A 16,396-nucleotide genomic window follows, 5' to 3' on the forward strand; every position below is an offset into this window, starting at 1 on the left:
ATTATTTTTATTCACTTTGCAGATAAATGATAATGCCATTTACAGTTTACACAAAACATTGACCAAAAAAAACAAAAAAAAGAAAAAAATCAATATAGGACAGTGAGGGCAAGAGCACATCCTCAGTCTGGTCTTGTGAAACATATTAATTATTGTTAGGCATTGTTGCCCATTCCAAATTCCAACAAGATAATGTTTGGAAAAAACAAAACTTGCAGCACAGATTAATTATTTATTTCTTCAGTCTGAATAACTATATAAGAGCATGTTTTGTTTTTGGTGAGTCCACCCATCAATTTCATAGTGGGACAATCAGCTTTTTAAAAATGAAGTGGGTGACTTTAATTTCGCTTGTAATTCTGATATCCTTTGCTCAGTGTTTGGATCTGAGGAGACAAAAAAGAGAAGGTATGAAAAACAAAGCATGATGTTGCATGCTGCATTAAAGGGCAAACATAACACATAAATGTGCTCTGTGAATAGAAAATATTTTGTTTCAGATTGAATAAATTCTTAAATTGATTCCAAAAGTGTAATTCTAAAAGTACAGGATATATCTATCAATAAATTTAACAATAAACATAATGCCTAAAATCATTTATTTGTATCTATCCATCAATCTATATGTGTAAATAACTGTACTGTGTCATATTATAGCAGAAAGCATAGGGGGTGTTTGTTTGACACATGATTTGTTAATTTATTCTACAATAGTAAAACATTCTTTATCTAATAACCTTGCTCCTGCATCTATTGCTTACCTTTTTCCTGACATACAACTGAAAAGTCTATATTGTTCTGTTTCTGTGTAAAAATACAATCCTTCTGGAAAATATTTTACCATATTAGGGGCAGCATCTATGTAGCCTTCAATAGAGTGTTAATTTTGCACAACGTTTGTTTGTTTGAAGAAAAAGTCCTGTTGTTTTCATTAGAGTCAAATATTAGAGTCTAAATTGTTTTTTCTTTCTAGTCTGTAAGCATGAGTTTTTCGCTTTACTGCCTTTTCTTAATTAGGAATACAGCCCTTGTAAAGAGACCTCGATTTTCACGTCTTGATTTTGTACTTGTTTGCAATCTGCTTTCCCCCTTTTTCATAGCAAACACGATTTGTCAGTATTATACTGCTTTAAAAGAAGAAGGATTCAAAGCCATGTGAGTATTATCCAAATCGGAATATCTACCTATACAGAAAATTATTGATGTGATTGCTTAATGACTTCAATATCAGTGAACATGTTTCCCTAAATCTAAGTAAATCTGTACTTACTGTATAAAGATTTATTTTATAAGTACAGATTACAAAAAATACATATCAAAACAATGCTAGCCTGCTTTACCACCTGTGATAAATCCCGTTGTTTTTGTAATTTGATTACTCGAGGGTAGATTTTAAGCATTTTTAATTTTACTGTTTGAGTACTGTTGTCAAGGTTATATTTTTTCTAGATTACAAAGGATCTTTATTATGGGTTTTCTGTCTTAACAGTACTATGTCTTTTAATTAACAAAAGCAAACAGCTTAGGAATTTCTAACTGATATTAGTGAAATATGATTATCTCCTAAAATAAAGATCAGCTATTGCTCAACTAGTGGGTTTAATAATAAGAATGTGGTCATTCACCTCACCTTGGTTACCCAGCCCTAGATTTAATCTGTTCAGAGTGCATCCTTATGGTAAATTACAAAAAATGCTGAAGTACTCAAGGTCATTTTTTCTTCTCCACTAACGAAGAGGACTGGGCCCATACTGCAAAATCAAAATCAATTGGGAATATCTTGCAACAATGCAAGTGAGTGTAATAATGTGTTAGAACTAATTATTATTTCACGGATTTCACTTGGTCTTCCTTCCAGTGTACTTGTTGGTCTGGCTCAGAACCTGCCCAAGAGTACGTTTGAAGAGCTTGTTCCACTGATCCGACAGAGCACAGCTGCAGCACAGGGCTGTTGCGGTGATTCCCCAAGTGCTGACTGCTTGAAAGACGAGGTAAGCATAATCAACCACTGTGAAGATGTGCATTGAAGCCATACCATCTAGTCTGGCCATACAATTGTTTGGGAAATGGTAGTAGGTGAAGGACACTACTGTATTTGACCAAGTCGTCAACTTTTACAGAAATTCTAAAGGTAGTCTTAGCTAAGAAATAGTTTGCAAAATAGAAATATGTTTGAATACTGACCCTTTTATCACTTTAGTCCCATTTAAAGGGTTGGTTTGCACCTAGTCCTGGAGTTTTATGTAGAAATGAGGAACAGACCCACACTAAGAAGTTTATCAGGATATGTTTGCCAAAAACCGGGACATTCTGTAAAGGGTTTTACAAGGGGTTTTAAATGTCTAAATCAATGACAAACTGTAGCAGAACATTCATGGCGTGAGGTGATGGAAGCAGATCACAAGGGCAGATTGCACCTGTAGGATTTTGAATAGATTCAAAAATGCATAAAGGAGTGGTTTAATTCTCCCTCACATTACTCAACAAGGCCAGCAGAACCATAGGTTTGCTCAAAAATAGAGGAACGTGCACTTAAATTTTCATACTGAAAAACTTTTAGTTGTGGTCTGTTGTGGCTATAAATAAATTTGGAGATTACTGCATATTTGTTGTAGAATGTTTTTTTTCTAAATGATCTGTATTGTATTTCACAGAAAGAACTTTTCCAAGGTGTGGTCTGCTCATCGCAGGAGGTTGTTACTAAAAACGAGCTTGCCGACTGCTGCGCCAAGCAGGGAGAAGAGAGAACCAAATGTTTCATAGAGCACAAAAAGAAAATTCCCCGCGACCTGTCTTTAATGCCCCACCTACCAGCAAGTGAGAAATGTGAAGAGTTTGAAAAAGACCACATTGGATACATGGGACAGTAAGTGTGGTTTTTTGTACCTTATGTTGAATTAAGGTATAACCCATTAAAATGCTAAACTTGTATAAATAGAACAACATTTATTTCAATTACCGAAATAAGTGCAAATAAGAGAAAAGGGGCTGTGCACTACAAAAGACCTACACTTCAGATGAGACATAGTTTAAAAAAAATATATATAAAGGAATGACAATGACCACAAGACTCCCATAGTGCACTGGGATAACGTGAAAAGGCAGGTAGTCTTTTCTAAAGTGCCCACTGATTGAAATGTTTTTGATTTAATTCCACTGAGGTGTCAGGGAAGCCACGGAAGTCATCATTTTGCCAGATTTGAGAGAGCACTGGTCTACTAATACCCTCCTAGAATTGGGAGGTGCTGAGTCAATTGTGTATCACCACTTGAGATGGTGACAGACTTACAGTCAACTAATGCCCTGGAGTGAGAGACCTCTACTTGCTCTCAGAACAAGGGTGTTTAACAGATAAGCCACTTGAGAGACCCAAATTGTCTTTTAACATTCATTTGTTATTTATGGCCAAAATAGATATGCTTTAGAGACTCCAAACTCCAAATACACAGCCTCAACTCAAACCTGTTACAAGTGGTTTTTGATGTTTTTTAAATGTAATTTCTGTTGATTTGTCTATTTGGAAAGTGACCACTGAAAGAGTTACTGTATGTACAATCTAACATTTAGTAAATTATAAGCACATAAATATTTGAAAGCTGTTACAGGCATTCAATACAAATGGTATAAAAAAGAAAGATTACATTCAGTATGTTGCTTTCAGCCCAGCTGAAAGAGAGGAAAATATATTTATTCAATATTTTTGTATCAGAAATTCTTGCCTGATAATATGTAAAAATACATATGTCAAATGTCAATCACTGAAATCACAGTGTGACTTCAACAGAGGTAGTTCTATCGAAGAAATGTTTCTCATTACTTTCCCTTTACAAAGCACATGTGCGAGGCGTGTGAATAAGGTCACAACAAGTCAAGTGAAATTGAGCTAATCACATAATTTCTGTCCTATATAAATAAGCTCTCTTCAACATTATTTTTTATTTTACTTGGAGTAAAATAATGGCAACAATAGTGCGGTAATAATTCACAATAACTCCATAAACGTATCAGTCCTTTTTCTTTTGTAGCTTCATTTTTCGCTTCTCGAAGCGAAACGTTCTGCTGCAGCCACAGGTCATACTGGGGATTGCTGACGGGTATGAGAAGACCTTGACAGAATGCTGTAAAGCGGCAGACGCTCAGCACTGTCTTGACGCAAAAGTAAGTTAAACCGTTAGGGTTTCTTTTCACGTTATATACTGCAGAAAAGTACATTCTTTTCACAGACCTTCAATGCTCCATTTCTTTGTTTTTCATTCAATTCATAGAAAGCTGCACTTCAACGTGTTATTGAAGACCGAATCACAGAGCTGAAATCTATTTGCGTGATTTATCAGAAGTATGGACTGCGGATTTTGAAAGCCAAGTAAGATTTTGTGATATTAGTGATCTTAGATCTAGTGATCAGCATTGACATGATACAGTATGTCAATTTAGCTTTGGCTTTCATTTCTGCTCAATAGGAATTGGGCATAGTTTAGTATGAGATTTGCTTCATTTTTATTTTCGACAGTTTATAGCTACAGTATATAGTTTTAATAATCTATTACATCTCCCAAGAACACGATTTTTTTAACTTAAATTTATTTACATAGAAACGTTTTCAAAAATAGAAATAGTTTATTGTGATATATAATTGAAATGCTAATCTGTGCTAGGCCAATCTGTGTGTCTAAATACCTTAAAAATGTACAGATTTACACAGTTAAATTAAAGTTTACAGATGACAGTAGTACTAAAGAAATAACATCATCAAGTCTTCCATGTTGCAGCCGATTATTTTAATCACAATTACAGTACCAATATAGCCAGACTTTCAGTTTTTTTAAATTGTGCAATGTAATGTCATGAACCAAATCTATTACAATGTTATTATAACCCACGTATTTATTTCTTATTATTTCACTTCATATTTCAGGAAACTAGTTCAGTACAGTCAAAAACTACCACAAGCAACCTTTGAAGAAGTTGTAGACATGACTGACAGAATTGCAGCTATGACAGCCACCTGTTGCAGTGGAGATATGATCCAATGTATGAAACAAAGGGTAGGTGGATCTTTTCACATTTTTATTTATACAAGGCAAAGTTCACTGAAATATAAAATGATACTAATAATGAACCTTCTGCTCAGGTTACACTCAAAACAACTTGAGTGCAGTCTCAGCAAATAACAGTTATGTTTCTTTTTCAGAGCCACACTGCTGTCACACATAAACATATTTTTTCCTGGGTTTTCCCTTTTACTTGTTTGTGTTACCTTAAAAACGATGGTATGGGTTAATTAGTCTTAATTTGTCTAATTTATTTAAACTGTTTTTAGAGAATGAAAATATTGAGTAAACTGAAAGTAAATACTTTTCTAAATGTATTTGCATATATTTACTTGATGGAAAAGCTCTTTCCTATAATTAAATTGGCTTCCCAATCTCAACATATTTGATGTTAGGTTTGAAAAACATTAAGCATGAAGGTCTTAATGAAAAAGCATCTTTATCGTCCAATTAAAATTGGCTTGCTAATTTATGTCTTATGTTTTTTGTCTTTTGGAGCATTTTAAAATTAAGGGCTTTCCTTATTCCATTGTTGTTGGTTTCCTATTGTTATTCCATTGTTCTGTTGCTATTTATTGTTTGTATTTGTATTCATTTATACTGTTTGTTTATTGTCTGTACATACTGGCTTTATTTATTACTTACTGTTTTGTAATGTGCTGTCTACAGTGTGTGGTGTTGTCTGTTGTGCTGTACATGTCCTGAGAGAATGGCATGAATAAGAATTCCATTGTACATGTACATATGACAAATAAACTCCTCTATCTATTGTTTATTGTTGAACCACCAGCTGTTTCTTCTCTACTTTCTCAAATAACCTGTGCTGAAGCCAGGAAATTGAAAGGTGTTGAAAAGTGTAGCCGTTATCCTTTAATTGCTTTGTCTTTCCTTTCTTTAGAAAGAATTAGTAGATGCTGTTTGCTCCAGAGATGACACCCTGACTAGAACTAAGCATCTGGCCGAGTGTTGTAAGGCCTCTGTCATAGATCGTGGAGCATGTATTGAGAGAATGAAGGCAGATGACAAACCTAAAGACCTGTCTGCTAAAGTTGAAAGTTTCATCAAGGATAAAGATGTCTGTCAAAAGTACAAAGCTGACCATGACACATTCCTAGGAAGGTAAGAGATTTCAGTGAAGAATTAAAGAATTAATGGAGAAAGGTGTGAAAAAATGCTTAAATAATTTTCTGCATGTTCATAATGGAGGGTTTTTTCAGTTTTGCGATTTGAATCACAATTACTTTGGGGGTTACTTTATTTTTCCTAATTTATATAAATCATAGCTAGATATTTGTAATAATCTTTTTGATATCTAGATCCTGACATCCTGAGACACATGTCCTCATGACCAGAATTGTTTATTCTTAGAGTTTGAAGATTTGAGCTGCATTTTTGCAACTGTATTCATTATGCTGTGGAAATTAAATACATTCAATTGCATCTCAAGAGGAACACATTCAAAAATTGGGAAAAAAACACTCTAATCTCATTTGGACTATATGTATGAGTCGTACCAAATCTTTAACATCCAGAAATCATGTTTAATTTGGCAGTGTTGTAACAGAAGAAATAAGGTTCTTGATCCCGAGATGAAGTAAAACAGATGAGTTTATTGCATGCAAGGAACAATAAAGCCGAAGTCTTGTTTCCCGCAAGAAACAAAAACCGAAGTATTGTTCGCCGTACTGTTACAAACTTTTGGGTTATATAGTGTTTTCTTCTCCGTTTCTGACGTCACTCGGTCTGATAGTAAAGAGGGGGGTTCATGGTATTTGGCCAGTTTACGATGTTCTGGACAAATGGTCAGTTTAAGATTACACCCAGGGGGGTTCCTAGCTTGCATCTGCAATCCTTATCAGTTAACCCCCTTTCCTGCCATAAACCCCAGCTTGTGACTTGGAAGTCTAAACCCCCTACAGAAAGGATTAAATTCAAACCCCCGTCTTCACATCTTTCTTCAGCAGTATACAATTAGGTCAGTATTAAATATCAATAGGAACATATTGTCTCATTAAATATCAAAACCATCAATGTCTCTTTATTTATTTATTTATTTATTTATTTATTTATTTATTTATTTATTTATTAAATGAATTTGTTCATTTATTAAAATGTGTTATCACAGCAACTGAATTAGATATGCTTCTTCCAAAGTGGGTAATACATACAGCTGAAGTAGTTCAAGTACTGTAGGTAGCCGCGTCTGTAACGTTGTGTAGTACAGGACCCTATGCAGACGGTATAATTCGGAAGTGAGCGGAGTAGAACAATGGGGAAGAGACGAGGATCAGGGCAGGTTAACAAACAGGGGGGCGTGACGACAGTGAACATGTGCTCGGGGGGCATAGCCACGGGAGACAAGTCCAAGGGTGTCCAGGGGGAAATCCAAAAGTCCAAAAGAGAAGAAAAGAAACACAACGTTTTGGCTGTGGAGCCTTCTTCGAGTGTCACCCTTCTTGATGCCCAAAGAAGGTTCCACAGCCGAAATGTTGTGTTTCTTTTCTTCTCTTTTCAGCATGGAATAAACCTTTACTTGCTTCAATACATAAAGCTGTTGTGTACCATGTTGTTTTTTGCTGAGAAAAACAACACTCCCCCACATGCTTATTTCGGAGGGTATAGTCCAGCAGTGGGTGGCATGGTGGTGCAGTGGTTAACATTGCTGTCTTGCAGCACTGGGGCCCTGGGTTCGATTAACTGACCTGGGGTGCTATCTGCTTGGAGTGTGTACGCTCTTCCTGTGTTCGTGTGGGTTTCCTTTGGGTGCTCCGGTAAATGTTGTTTTGTAAGTTAAAGTATTAATTATCGAGATAGAAAGTAAATATCCAACTATAACCATCCATTTCCTAACCACATCATCCAGCATGGTGTTACAGGGGATACCAGAACCTAACCCAGCAAGCAAGGGGCAGAAAGCAGGACACATCACATGTTGCGCCAGTCCATCACAGGACACACCAAGACACAAACACACACCCGCACACCAGAGCCAATTTTCCCAGAAACCATTTTTTTGTAAAGAAGGTTTTAAGTCTGATTTTTAAAAGTGCCCAGGGAAAGGACTGACTGTCTGATGTCAGTGGCGCTAGGTTTCCACAGTTCTGGGGCATAACAGGAGAAAGCCCTTAGTATGTAGATGAGTTTGGGGGGCAAAGAGGAGACTAGAGTCAGACTAATGAAGGTTGAGAGTAGGAAGATAATAAATCAACACAAAACCTTCATACAGTATATACTGATGGAAAAAAGAAACGCATCACCTCCTCCTCCACACTCTGGCCCTCCCGTCTGCAGCGAACAGGCTGAAGAGTGACTCTTTCGTGAAGAGGACCTGATGCCACTGCTAACGAGTCCATCGGAGCCTCTGTCTGGCCCAAGCCAGGTGGCTGTCATCTAGGAGATGTGAGCAGAGGACCTCTGACAGGTCACCTTGCTCTAAAGCCAGCAGCATAGAGCCTCACTTTCCTGTCACTGATGCGGGCATTGTGTTCGCTGGCAGTTTCAGTAGCGGTACAAGTAACTGAAACGATTTCTCAGATGGACCAGTCTGATGTGTCTCTCCTGCTCTGGTGTGGTCACTTGAGGGTGCCCGGATCTTGGACAGTCATCTGTCCTGCCCGTCTGCTGAAACCTTCTCTTCAGTCGGGACACAGTGGAGTGGCTTACTCCATAGGTCTGGCAGTGCTGGCACATGACATGCCTGCCTGCAACATGCCAATGGCCCTCTCCCTTGCTTTTGGTGACATTTGAGGCATTATGGAATGCACAGATAACTGTCTAAGTGTGGCCTTTTTCCTGCAGTGACCTAAGCTTTGAATTAAGGCCTTTTTAAAGGTGACCTGATCGGGCATTGTTCCACCCGGACCTCGTTGGTTAAAAGTGCACCTAGCGAGCTTTATTGTGATGGGCAAGTTGCAATGCTTCACTGCACAAGCTGTATTGCTGGTCAGAAAGCTTAGAACAAATTGACAACATTTTGTGAAAGTACATAAGCCATAACTATAGTATTCTCTTTCAAGAAAATGTTGTGTTTCTTTTTTCTATTAGCTATGGAAACGCATTATAGCTTATGTGTGCACAATTCTGTTATCTTTTTTTGTCACAGAGTTTCGGCTGTGAAGCCTTCTTCAGGTGTGAGGAAGAAGGCTTCATAGCCGAAATGTTGTGTTTTCTCTCTTTTCAGCATGGAATAAACCTATTACTTGTTCCTTTGCAGCCTACGCATGCTGACGCAGCTACCCACCTGAACTACTTCAACCTACTTCTGCTGCGACCCACTATGCCTTCCTTTAAATCTTTTTCTAGATCTTTTCGTCATTCCTTCTCTTCCTCCCTGGGCAATTTGCCCCCCTCTCTCACTAAACCAGCATTCTGTCTCTTCACCCTCTCACCTGAAGAAGGCTTCACAGATTAAATGTTGTTTTCTCTCTTATCTTATCAGCATGGAATACACCTATTAATTGTTTTTTTAGTCATAGTTACAGTTTTCTAGATTGCATTTAACCCACAAAGGTCAAGTGACCAACTATATCTTTTTTAGACAGCATGATAGATTTATATTACTTTCATAAATCATTAAATCATACCTGGCCATGTTTCTAGATTTATAAAATTCCCTTTTATTCATTTCATTTTAAAATTGACATCTACTGGCTTTTTTAAAGAAGACCTTTTTAAATAGGACTACAGTATATCAGACTGTATCCTTGAACAGAACTTTCTTCGCACTACATCTTTAAGAGGAAAAATTATAATAAAGTACCATCTGTATTACTATTTTCTTTTTTGATTTCAGATTTATTTATGAATATTCAAGAAGGCATCAAGAGCTGTCAATCCAGATGATCTTGAGGATAGGCAAAGCCTATGAAGAAATTTTGAAAAAATGTTGTGAGACTGATGATCCTCCAGCCTGCTATGGATCAGCTGTATGTTAGAGCAATACAAACATAAGCATTTGAACACTGTGAATTAAGTCTTACAACACTGTTAGAGACAGGAATATTTCAATAATACACGGAAGAAAGCTAATCTGTTAACAGTTTATAAATAACTTTATTTTATAATTAATATATCTATAAATGAGTATCACAAACTGTTAAATTGTACATTAAATAAAACTGAAGTATGTAACTTTTAAATTCAGTATTACATGTTAAGAAGCAAAATTGTTTCAGAAAATAATCATGCTATTATTTACTTCCATGCTCCTTTTTATTTTCACTTTACAGGATGCAGATCTTGCAAAGGCTATTCATGAAAATCTACAGCACTTTAAAGGCATGTGTGAAATTGAAAAGCAAAAAGGAGAAGACGCTTTTGAAAAATTGTAAGGAATATTATTTTATGACTACATACATTCATACTTTTAGAGCTCATTTTCACTTATTACCTTTTTAAAGTTGTTTCATAGTTGTCTTAAATTCAAAACTGTACTGCAAGTGCCTTTACAAATTGTGCAAAAAACACATATGCTTACATTTATGTTCTTGAAATTTATATTAAATAATTTGTAATCTTAGTATATTTTGTATATAGAATTATAGTTAAAATGTTTTTTTTTTTGCATTTTTAGAATGCTTGTTCAATATACAAAAATAATGCCCCAGGCTCCATTTGAAGGACTAAATGTTGTGGCACATACAATTGGTGATGTCATTGACTTCTGCTGTAAAAGTAAAGATCTAGATCACACCTTGATGCCTTGTGCTGAGGAAAGAGTGAGTATTTTTTTTCTTTCATTAATAGTATTAATATTATAATTTAATATTAATAGTATAATGTTGTCTACACTATATGATGAGATTTGTGTACAGCATATTGCATGCCTAATGGAAAGCAGATTCTGCAACATTTAAATCACATACAGTATAAAAGCAAAGTTGATTAGTATTTATATCTAGTATTTTGGGCATTCAGAATGCACAGCTGCTGTACTTTACTATTACTTTAATTACTTTCTTACTATTACTTACTTTCAAGTTACTTACTTTCAATGGTTAAAATGCAAGTTGCAAGTTGGACACTCTCAACTGCCAACGCACTCTTCATTATAATTTATTAAACTGTCAGTGCTTCAGCATAAAAATGTATTTTATCAGGAAAACACAGGTCTAATACCATTATATATTTATTTTTTATTAAGTGAAATAACACCTTTGTTGACTCAAATGTGTATATTCTGCCATGCGTTCCTGTGCTGAAATTAGACAGTTTAGAAGTGAGTGTAGATTGTCTCATGATGTAAAGACCAACTGAAGTTGAATTCTGCAAATATACAGTAGAATATGATTATGGCATTCAAAGGTTGCATTTATGAAGTTCTTTATACATATTTGTACATAACATCTATTCATTTTGACAACATGTAAAGCCTGCCTTAACCATGAGTTTCCATCTCAGATCCTGGTGTTTATTTTAGAATTACAGACTTATCATATTATTTGTTTTCTTTAATGCTGTATTGCCTGTCTTTCTTAACAGCTGACTAATGTTATTGATCAGACATGCTCTGAAACTGATCCTGCTACCGTTAACCCTCACATTGACCAATGCTGCAAGGAGTCTTACTCAGCAAGAAGACCCTGCATCCTCAAAATCCAGCCAGACCAAGAGTTCAAGCCACCAGCTCTTACAGATGATTCGTTCCCTATTGGGGTAGCTCTGTGTGACGTGAAACCACGTGACTTATTTGGTGCAGCTAAGAGGTAATGTTGTTTGACAATTAAACTTAAAATCATTAAAAAGGAAAGACAATTACAATAATAATACACTCCATTAGGTACTCTGACCTCATATGTTTTGCTTATATAGCTAATGCTTGTTCTGATGATTCAAAACTGCAGTTTTAGTTGTTTTTTGTATTGTATTGCATTTTGATTGCATTTTAAAGGATGTAAATGATCCTTTAATATTGAAAAGTCATTCTCCAAGCATGTTCAGTGTGACTTCCTCTACTGTGTAGTCAATCACATTTGGCAAGGGTACAGTCAACACAACACATTCGGATTCATGTCTGGGGAAATCTGTACTATACAGTATGTTCTGCTATGAAGAAACTGTATACTGCTTTCAAAATCACCGATAATTTGTAGGTAGCCAAGAATACTCATTGTTCCAGTTATCCACACAGACAAAAAGCATACGGATAGAGATTAGGTGACAGGGAAGACCAAGCCAGTCCACCAACATTGAAGTTGAGGATCAATAGGATTTTTCCCAGTAATGTTGCAGAAGAACACTGCTCTTACAGTGGTTAGAACCCCACACTCATGTATTGTCTGAGTAAGATGGGTGTTGCTCTGCTCTACCAGTACTGGGATTCCATCATGGAACTGTATGTACCCTCAAGGGCTGCTTTTCTCTTTCATCTGTAAAAAATCCATGTTCACTGTTCCATCGTACATTCTTCAGTTTCTCGTAGGAGATCCTGTATTATATGTGAGCTCAAAATATCTCCCATGTATAGAAACAAAGTTGAAGAAGGATCAGCCAAATATGTGCCATATTAGGTGTGATGTGGCACATTTACTGTAACATTGTCTACCATTCATTTACAAATGACTGAGTTAGCTTGGATTCTGTTTCATTTAACTCTTATTTTAGATTTATAGATTTAAAACATATTTTTTCTCAGGCTTCTTTACACTCTGGTGAGGATGAAAACTACCATAACAAATGATCAACTTCAAACAATCTCTAAACATTTCTATGACATGAAAGACAAGTGCTGTGCTGAAGCTGACAAAGCAGCCTGCTTTGCAATAGAGGTACAGTATGTTTTTATTTGCTGGCTATATTTAATACTGCATTAACTTTTAACTGTGTGGTAGTGTTTCTGGATGATTGAAATAACAACCGGAAGAGCTTAATGGTTTCCTTCTAAAGTAACTTCTCCTGAATTAATGTCTATTTATTTGGAAAAATTCCTTTTCAGAAACCAAAACTAGTGGCTGAGAGTCAAGCCCTTCTTCAGGCCTAATATATTCAGGTATGTTATCTCAGCAGTATATTATTAGACACATAAAGTGGCAGTCAGAGCTTAATGTCACATTATTTTTTATGGATATTCCCCTGATTCATCTGAGTACCTCCTAAAATAAGCCATTGTATGCCTTTCCTATTACGCCTTTACTATTTTTACTATTAAAATTTACATTTTTCTTTTTTATCCTTGCTCTGTGATCCCTGTTTCTTATATTCAGGTTTCACTGGAGAAGACAAAAAGAAGAAGCCATATCTAACAGTATACCTTTCTTCAACGAGTCATGAGATCATGAGTTGCAAAAAACGATCATGCTACTGTGTAATCTCAATCCATGGGCCCGTTCTGAGCTGCAGACTACAGAGTCTACATGGTAATCATTTTGATAATCAAAGCAAGTAATAAACTGAACTAATTAGAAATCTTGTCTTGTCTTTTATTAATTATATCAAAAGACTAGTGATAGTCTTCTGAAAAAAAACTATGCTTTCGACATAGTGTCATTGGTGAAGACAGTTTAAGAAGCACATGAGCAAAATGAAAGGGACAGGTTTATTCAGGAACAGCCTCAAAACGACATTATAATCCATGTATAATAGGAAAGAATTGGGTACAAACTGTATAGCGTTAAAACACATTTTACAACTAGTCACAAAGAACCATTGAAGCTGCTTAGTGTTCAGCTCTCAACAAAAAGTCAGATAAACTCAGAAACATTCTAACATTAAGGTTGATAAACTGGGTTAACGTCTAGTATAAATTCATTGCTGAATACAACAAATGTAAAATTATAAAACCCGATTTCATTATCTTTATTTCATATGTAAAGATGAGTGTTGGTAGTGAAAAATATGTAGCCACCTACAGTATAGATCCTACTTAAATGCTACTTGTTAATGTAAATCTTGAAATCCATTGGACTGTGTTAGATCAAAGATTCCTGCAAGGACGACTGCAATACAATAGCTTGCACCAGAAGTATTTTATTTCTCTTATAATTGGGCTAATATATTTTCAGAAACTAAAATATTTTTTATTACTTCCATCTAACAGTGCTTGCATAAAAAAAGTGCTGGCACTTTTGTTGAATAGTGTTTTGTAAAGTTCTTGATTTCTGAAACCAATGGCTTGTATAGCAACAAAACTAGTAAAGAGCTCTGTAAAACCACTAACGCTCTAGATCATTTAGTCTGTTCCATCACAGCATTTATACAAATGTGAAGTTCAGCATCCTACTATATTATTATACAGGAAAAATGTAGTACACCTGTTACTTCAAATTTTACAGTTATTTTTGCAACTGTGGAATTTTTTTTTAAATAGCCTGTCGTTGCTCCTTAAGTCTGTTTACATTAGATTATTTTAAGTATTTTTGGCACACTATGTTCTGACAGAGGGAATGGAGACTTGGCTGCAGATCTCTTTTTCAGACAGCTGGAGTTCCCCATTGATCTTCACTCTCATGCCCTGTGTTTGTGGAGAGGTGTGTCTTCAAAGATGGTTTCACCACCACTTTTCTGGTCATGTTGACAACACGTCCTCCTTATCAGGAGGCTCAGGCCAGGATGGCAGACAGCAATTATTCCCTCTAGGTTGTAGGCAGCTGCCACAATTGGGGGAGCACATGTAGTCCAGAGCATCATGTTTTGGTAACATTGTATCCATAATTATACATCGATTCTTTGTTTAGCCTCTTTATCTAATACTGGGTTGTGGGGGAGCCAGAGCTTGTCCTGACAAGCTAACCTACCAGTAGGACTAGGAGGAAACGTTTTGAAAAACCCTTTGGACTGTGGGAGGAACCCAGACACCCAGAGGAAACCCATGTAAATACAGGGAAAACATACAAACTCCACACAGGTAGCACCCCAGGAATAGTACCCAGGGCCCTAGGGCTGTGAGGCAGCAATATTAACAAATGCACTAGCCTACATCTCCAGAATTGCACATAATGTTCTAATTTAAGTCTTTCTCTGCATTGTGTTATTTGTCATAAATATCTTAGCTTGGTGAACTCGGCGTTTACCATCTCATATTTACAATTTACGTTTCTGTTACCTGCATTTCACACCTTGCACTTGTCTACATTAGATGTCATGTGATTGCCACAGATACGAACAAGTGAAGCTATTACAATAGACGTCCGTTGGGAGGATATTTCAACATCACAAAATATGTTACTGATAAGTACATTTATGTAGTATGTTTTTAATTTCTCCTTGTTCAAAACACTTATTTAATTTTCCTCCCTGAGCACATAACTTTCCGCTGTTTATGATACATAATTTTACTAGAAACCTGTATCGACCATTACACGTTTTTAACGTGTACTTTTTATGTAGGCGTGTGTAGTGTAGTTACTCACCCCACCCCTAACGTGTGTTGACTCTTTTAACATAACTTTCTCACATTCTCTCCACCCAGTTTCTTATGAGTTAGATTAACACTTGTGGTGCTAAACTGCAGAATTGGGAGAGATTGTGTTTAAGCTGTGTTTATTTCTTACTGCAGTAATAATCGGTAGGCAGATCAGCGACCGCTCAACTTTATTGAAAAGTATGCCAGTCAGATTTTAGAAAACGTTCACCAAAAATAAGTTAATGCACAGAAAATGCATAAATATTGGGTAGAATGTTTTTGTTTCGTAGCTTCTGCTACGAATAAAACATTTATTTTAGCCGTTCTTATTTGTGCCTATATTGTTATTTTTAATAATGTTCACTATTCTGTTCTTGGAAAAATTCACACGGTTACTTTTCACGTCCTGGGGAGTTCTGCTGGAAAGGTTGACGTACTGCAGTGTTGTACTGCACATTCATTTGCTAAGGATTTGAAGAGCATTGGTAAATTGTATGGAATTTTGGTATGTCCTGGGGGAAAATTTCACATTTGTTTTACGTCCGCTTGATGAATAGGATTTCTGGATAAAACAACACGCCCTTACTATTGGGCGACTCTTTCCAACGTACTTCCTTCCTTTATATAGTTGTCATCCCAGCAACTCATTGCAAGGCTTTTCCAATCTTGCGGTGAGAAAGGGGGGTATTAGGCAGGAAAAGCCGTTTTTCTGTATTATTAAAATGCGTTGGAAAACCGCATAAATCTGACATTTTGGTAGGCTTGGCACTGGAACAGATTTTCAGTGAAGGACAGAAGTCGATTTCGGGGAACGAAACCTGGAAAACCGGAGGAAATCGAGTCGTAATGCTCAAGATTTTACAGTCGTAAGTAAGAAATGGCTGCTTTACAAAAGCACCACTTTCATTGATGCTTTACATAAATCGGGAAGGCGGAGTAAATTCAGAACATTTAACAAATAAACATTGGAAAGCAAAGTGGTGTAAAAGCAGGCCTGTTGAATACC

At 36.2% G+C, this 16,396-nt stretch overlaps 2 protein-coding genes across 3 annotated transcripts in view; both read left to right on the plus strand.

Annotated features, from left to right (window-relative positions):
* Positions 1–254: 254 nt before the first annotated feature.
* LOC148672981 (albumin 2-like) lies at positions 255–13,454 on the plus strand. The gene is made up of 15 exons (XM_088629091.1): positions 255–408; positions 1,101–1,155; positions 1,859–1,991; positions 2,655–2,866; positions 4,026–4,158; positions 4,266–4,363; positions 4,916–5,045; positions 5,950–6,170; positions 9,844–9,976; positions 10,280–10,377; positions 10,624–10,768; positions 11,532–11,755; positions 12,685–12,817; positions 12,985–13,038; positions 13,253–13,454. The coding sequence occupies exons 1-14, from the start codon at positions 327–329 to the stop codon at positions 13,027–13,029; spliced, it is 1,842 nt and encodes a 613-aa protein (XP_088485217.1). The 5' UTR covers positions 255–326; the 3' UTR covers positions 13,030–13,038; positions 13,253–13,454.
* A 2,494-nt stretch (positions 13,455–15,948) lies between these two features.
* The window catches only part of slc20a2 (solute carrier family 20 member 2), a 72,495-nt gene continuing 72,047 nt past the window's right edge, over positions 15,949–16,396 (plus strand). Inside the window, exon 1 of one of the 2 annotated variants that reach the window (XM_088629092.1) lies at positions 15,949–16,256. The gene's annotated coding sequence lies outside the window, so the exon portion shown is untranslated. The remainder of the gene's footprint in view (positions 16,257–16,396) is intronic. The other variant, XM_088629097.1, reaches the window with a different exon arrangement.

The sequence above is a fragment of the Lepisosteus platostomus genome, chromosome 4 (genome assembly GCF_059453375.1).
Source record: "Lepisosteus platostomus isolate fLepPlt1 chromosome 4, fLepPlt1.hap1, whole genome shotgun sequence".
NCBI lineage: Eukaryota > Metazoa > Chordata > Actinopteri > Semionotiformes > Lepisosteidae > Lepisosteus > Lepisosteus platostomus.

Coding starts and splice junctions, on each gene's coding strand:
- LOC148672981 (XM_088629091.1), top strand. CDS start 327: ATGAAGTGGGTGACTTTAATTTCGCTTGTAATTCTGATATCCTTTGCT. Junction 2,867..4,025: donor CACATTGGATACATGGGACA/GTAAGTGTGGTT, acceptor TTTCTTTTGTAG/CTTCATTTTTCGCTTCTCGA. Junction 6,171..9,843: donor CATGACACATTCCTAGGAAG/GTAAGAGATTTC, acceptor TTTTGATTTCAG/ATTTATTTATGAATATTCAA.